Below are 6,415 nucleotides of genomic sequence, written 5' to 3' on the forward strand. Positions count from 1 at the left end.
TATTGAAACAAGTTTAGTAAATTTTTACTTAAAATATAATAATCGTTACGAGGTAACTTATGGCAAATATTAAGAGTTATGTAAGAATGCTTTTAATCTATAAAAAGCATACGCACTGAATTTGAGAAATTTTGCACGTTATTACATAAAAAAATTGTTAGTTATGAAAAATTGCGTACGGAAAAAATGTTTAGGATATTACGAATATTTTTGTGTATTAATAATAAATTTTATTAGAGTGAGGTGTTAAGTCCATAAAAAGCTTTGTTGTAATTAAAGCTTATGGAATTCGAGTAGCTTAACATAATCGCTAGATCGCTGCTATGTCACCATGTTTATGGATAATACTTGAATCTGCCATGATGGTATTGTGTCGTCCAGATAGCTTCGATTCTTATTGTCATTATGATGATGAAGCGGTGTTCTAGCTCAATGACCCTCACAATCCGACTAGATAGCTAATCTAACTTTACGTTAACTTGCTGTATACTTAGAAATAATGAGCTAAAAATCACTATAACTAGTAAATATCAAGTAAATGTCTAGTTCTAATATATTCGGAAGTCGACTTCAAGCTCTTGTTTGTAGAACTGCCGGTTTACATCAAGACGACATTAGCCGTTTGTAGAACTAGTCATGATCCTGTTCATGATTCTTAGAATTTGGCACAGAGCAAGTCATCTTTAATAAAGTCTAAAATATGTAACTTTTAATTGAAGTGAAAGATTTTATGAGCACAGGCAGGTCTAGTTTAAATTTTGTGTTACATAACAATGCAATTTTGTGCAAAATCGGATAAAGCTTGATTGATTAGTATGACTTTTCATATCAAAACCCAATAAAAAGTTGAGTAACATCAGTATTCGTAATTTCATCATTAAAATTAATCGTAATATGTGTCAATCTACATCAATTTAACTAGTTCCTTCCTAACAATATCTAACAATCATAAAAAGAAGACATAGGAACTGCATAACTTTAACCATTCATTTCATAGCATTTACTAAATCAATCAAATTTTTTGTATATTTAAGTACTGTGTATTATAAACAAAATTTTTGTAAATATGGACATATCATTTCTAATTCATTTTTTATATTCATTCTTTCTTTTCTTTCTTCCTGCTCTTCTTCATATAAATAAATTACTTGCAATTTTCACATACAAAAAATTTATTAACCTTAAAAAAAATACAAAACTTTTTCTGCAAATATCAAAATTTGTACTTAAAGACCAACAAACAGAAATCCAAGTAGAGGCAGTTCCGCATATGCTGGTGAAACTCAATCAACAGTTACTCAAAATTCTGGACGTGGAACTTCTCCCACGTATGTTTATTTTATTATATATTTTCTATTCAATTTAAAATTCTATGCTGGAAATCTATAAATAATTAATGTCTTTATTTTCTTGCACATTAACACGCTACACGCTATATCCAATAATTCACATAAAAAAATCACACAAAACACAACAAAATTATGTTTTATTTCTATAGACGTACACGACCAACATTGAAGCCAGCACAAACTGTAATTAAGGATGCACAACAATTTGTTGATATCTATCGACATCCACCAACCCGCCCAGAACCTCTCTATCCACAACCAGTGCCAGATAAGACAGCTGCCAAGTGCCGTAAAGATGTTTGCTTACTTCCAGATTGTTATTGCGGCGGTAAAGATATTCCAGGTAATGTTCATGCTTCTTTATTTATTGATTTATGTAAAAAAAACTTAATTATAAATGGAAATTAATCACGTAAAGGTAAGTTACCGTTGGACGAAACACCACAATTAGTTCTCATCACATTCGAAGATTCCGTAAATGATGTACACAATAAAGTATTTGAAATGTTGTTTAATTCATCACGTCAGAATCCAAATGGATGTGAAATTAGAGCAACATTCTTTATATCACATGAATGGACCGATTATGGTCTAGTTCAAGATCTTTATGCTGATGGACATGAAATTGCTTCGCATTCAATTTCGTAAGTTTGATGAGAATCAAAATTATTTTTTTTTATTGTTCTGCTTCTGGCTTGAAACTTTTAATTTCTGATATTTTTGGTTGTTAGTTTTTCCATTTGAGACGATTTTTTGAGTAATTTTTGTGGATATTTAGTGGGTCTGAAGTTGAATTATTCATGTGCAGACTATGTAATTGCCTGTCCTAACAACAGACATAATTTAGTTTACTCAATTTTATGAGCATACTCGTTAGCATGTTCTTGTTAGTCCAAGCTATAGATTGTAATGGCTTGCAATTGGATGATAATTGACTTGTTGAATCATATCTTGCTGGATTGAGCACTAGAACATCACATCTAGCGATGCTTTTGGGTTTTCGGGACAGTATAAAGTTTAAGTCATCTTGAGATTGTTTCGATTTAGCTTCTGTCTGAATCTTGACAATTTATCAATGCCAAGACTGCAGAAACCAATAGTAATGCCTCGAATAGCTTTTAAATCCACCCGTGAGTTACCTAAATTCATCCAAATATCCACAAAAATCCATCTTTCCTCGACATTTTTCCATTCTTAACCAAATAATTATTTCAGCGCTTTTACATCCATCCATCAGCATTCTCCATGCATCATCAACATTCTTCGATATTATTTTATAATATATTTCCAAAAAAAACTTAATATTTCAGTTCATCTTAATTGAAGTTCCTCATTTGCTAATTTATCGATTTTATTTGTTCTTTTCTTTCTATCTTTTCTTCTCACTTCCTCCATAAATCCATTGCATATACTTATATTGTACTTAAAATAAATCAATCATCAACCACCATCATCATATTATTGCTTCCTACTCATCAATAAACCTGTTGTAAAACAATCGATATTCATATTCGATTAAAATTGAATAAAAAAATGTGTGCAATAACTCGCCAAAATGTGACGTAATAATTGGCAAAAATTTATAGGAGATATGCCAGTCGAACAAGTGCCACAGATCGTTCTATTAACCTTCGATGATTCCGTAAATGACTTGAATAAGCAACTCTACGCTGATCTTTTCTCTCGCGGACGTGTTAATCCAAATGGTTGTCCAATATCTGCAACATTTTATGTGTCACATGAATGGACTGACTATAGTCAAGTTCAAAATTTATATTCTGATGGTCATGAAATGGCATCACATACAGTCTCGTAAGTAAAACTGAAGAATATCAACTTGTTCTGCACGATGACACAAACAGCTGCACACAAATTATTATTTTTGATGTAGTTTTGCACACACAATTATACACAATTATAAGTTAAGCTTTTATAGACGATAATCAGGTTTGATAAAGCTGTTCAAATTCATTCACAACACAAAACACATTTTGCACTCATTATGTCATAATTTGTTAATTTTTTACATCCCACACACAAACATTGTTAGTAGTTATAATTTAATAATTTAACCTTATTATACCACAAATTATACTTACATATTAATATGCATGAAGTAAATTGTATAAGTAAAAGGTAGCAAGGTTCGCTCATTTCTGAGACGTGAATTGAGAGCAAAAAAATCGTTGATTTAATAAATTAAAATGTCTTGCATCACGGGAGATCTACAGAGAGGCGAAAAAATCATGTCTTGTTTAATTACGCAAAGTACTGAATATTTCAGTTATGGAGTGCCTCATATCTGTTGAAATTGTGTCATTAAAAAAGCTTGTTGAAAAGAAAAATTAAATTAAATTAATATTTAATTGACATTGATAATAAATTTAGCTATAAAAAGTCGTATTGCCTTATAAGTTCTGAAATAATGAAGAAAAAATGAAATATTTTGATAACGGAATCATGTGGAGTTAACTGCTAATTTTGTAAAGGTTTCCTTGAGGTTGCTTTACAAATGAATTGATTTCTTTAAATTTCCTGCCACAAATTAATGGTCTTAAACTGATCCGGAAGGCACACAACATGAAGAAGTCGGGTGATCGATCTAAATTCCATCAACAGATCGTCGTGACTCTTGCATGCTTACGGAGACAGTTATTACTCTAGCAAGGGACCAGATATTGGCAAATCTGACGTAAAGTTATAGTCAACCCGGCCTAACGACACTAGTTTTCGACGTCTTCATGTCATGTGCCTTTCGAGCGATCAAAACTGATAAAAATGTGATTTTGCAGTTCCACACCCTTTCTTCCTAATCGGAAAGAAGACACGCTGCATAAAAATGGTTGATAATCAAGCTCTACACCAGTATGACTCTAACTCTCAGCTTCAATCGGACGTATAAATTCGAGATTCAAATTTTTTTCTCAAGCCACGAGTCTAATCGAACTAGAACTCAATTAACAGCCACACAGAACACTTTTTTACCTCCAAGTTCCCTCCGACTGACTTCAAGGGGGTCTTCACAAGCTTGTACACTCGCCTCTACAAAATTCCTAAAAGCTCTCATTTTCTATTCAATTAGATTATAAAATTGCATCCATTAAATTAAATGAGCAAACCTTGGTCTAACCATTAAACTTAAATAGCCATACCCTCCCATATAATTTGATATAATTTTATTAATTTATTTGTTTTTCCTTTCTTTCATTAATCAAAAAATAACAACCAACATTAAATAATATAGACATAGTTTCGGTGAACAATTCTCATTGAAGAAGTGGGCACGTGAAATTGCCGGTCAACGTGAAATTTTATCAGCATATGGAGGTGTTAAACAAGAGGATATTCGCGGTATGAGAGCTCCATTCTTGTCAATCGGTGGCAACAAAATGTTTAAAATGTTGTACGACTTCAACTTCACTTATGATTCATCTATGCCTGTTTATGAAAATCGTCCACCAAGTTGGCCATATACACTTGACTACAAACTCTTCCATGACTGTATGATTCCACCATGTCCAACAAAGAGTTATCCAGGTGTGTGGGAAGTTCCCATGGTTATGTGGCAAGATCTTAACGGTGGACGTTGTTCAATGGGTGACGCTTGCTCTAATCCAGCTGATTCCGAGGGTGTTTACAAAATGATTATGAAGAACTTTGAACGTCATTACACAACAAATCGTGCACCATTTGGCTTGTTCTATCATGCAGCATGGTTCACACAACCACATCATAAAGAAGGTTTCATTCAATTCCTTGACGCAATCAATAGCATGAAGGACGTTTACATTGTTACAAATTGGCAAGCACTTCAATGGGTTCGTGATCCAACGCCACTATCGAGAATGCAATCATTCCAACCATTCCAATGCAATTATCAGGTGAGTAATGAGAAAATGGATAATTGGTTCATTTAATTGAGGTTGTGGATGAATGTAAGCGCATTTTTGGGAGATCTGTGAGATTTTCGATCGGTAAATATGTTGATTATAAAGACAAGTCTAAATATGATCTACAAAAATGCGCTAACCTGAAAATTTAATTACTTTTTCAACATCTCATTATCATTCATCTTGTCTATCAACAGGATCGTCCAAAGCGTTGTAATAATCCAAAAGTATGCAATCTCTGGCATAAGTCTGGCGTACGATACATGAGAACGTGTCAACCATGTCCAGAGATATATCCATGGACAGGTAAAACAGGTATCCGATCGTCAAGAATTGACAATGATCTTGAAGTTGTGGAGAGTACTTAAATTGATAAATTTAGAACAATATATGACAACACATCATCATCACCATTACCGTCATCAACAATTGTATTTATTAATTTGATAGTTCATTGAGCTGAATATGATTAATGTTTCTCTATCTTTAATGTATATTTTTTTATATCATTTTATGAAATTTTCAATAATATGGTTTATGTAATAGTAAACAAATCCTTCAATATGTCTTAATGAAATAAGTTACCTTTATCATATCTGCTTGTAACTTTCTTTCTATTTTATTATTGTATTTGATGTGATTAATCAAGATTAATAAGAATTATCTTCACTGAATTTCAATGAAATTAATTTTTTGCGAATATAAATTTTTTTGAGGTTAATCCGTTAATAGATTTGACTGGGATTTACCTCAAATACTGTAAATTGATTTTCATATTTTTGGCGCGATTGTGATAATTTATTAAGAAAATATTTGACAGTAAACTTTTGAGATTTTGCTGATGTAGTGAATAAAACAATATAAAATAACGATCGAATAAATGAAGAGTTAACGGTCATTTTGAATTTAAAATTAAGAGTTTTGAACTTGTTAGGTTCAATTTTTGACTTCAAAACTCAATTTTTGACTTCAAAACTTAATTCTTGACTTTGAAGTTCAACTTTTGCTTCAAAGTTCAATTTTTGAGTTCAAAATTCAAATTTGAAATGAAAACGACTGTTTAACTTCAAATTAACGAAAACAAACCTTAATCTATAAATTTCTGAGGAACTTTAATCCAAAATTTCTCAGAAATTAGAAAATCGAAACAAAAAATTCAGTGAGGAACGAAAAATC

At 31.7% G+C, this 6,415-nt stretch overlaps 1 protein-coding gene across 4 annotated transcripts in view; it reads left to right on the forward strand.

Annotated features, from left to right (window-relative positions):
* Cda5 (Chitin deacetylase-like 5) overlaps positions 1-6,126 on the forward strand; it is a 100,074-nt gene extending 93,948 nt beyond the window's left edge. For 3 of the 4 annotated variants that reach the window (XM_070635247.1, XM_070635245.1, XM_070635248.1), the window contains 5 exons: positions 1,233-1,328; positions 1,499-1,692; positions 2,936-3,161; positions 4,594-5,230; positions 5,437-6,126. In XM_070635247.1, coding sequence (XP_070491348.1) covers positions 1,233-1,328; positions 1,499-1,692; positions 2,936-3,161; positions 4,594-5,230; positions 5,437-5,607 — 1,324 coding nt within the window. In that variant the 3' untranslated portion in view covers positions 5,608-6,126. Of the gene's footprint in view, positions 1-1,232; positions 1,329-1,498; positions 1,693-1,767; positions 1,994-2,935; positions 3,162-4,593; positions 5,231-5,436 lie in introns of all 4 variants that reach the window. The other variant, XM_070635246.1, reaches the window with a different exon arrangement.
* Positions 6,127-6,415: the final 289 nt, after the last annotated feature.

The sequence above is a fragment of the Chironomus tepperi genome, unplaced genomic scaffold (assembly GCF_022539635.2).
Source record: "Chironomus tepperi strain 1889 unplaced genomic scaffold, CSIRO-AGI_Ctep_v1 contig_87, whole genome shotgun sequence".
NCBI lineage: Eukaryota > Metazoa > Arthropoda > Insecta > Diptera > Chironomidae > Chironomus > Chironomus tepperi.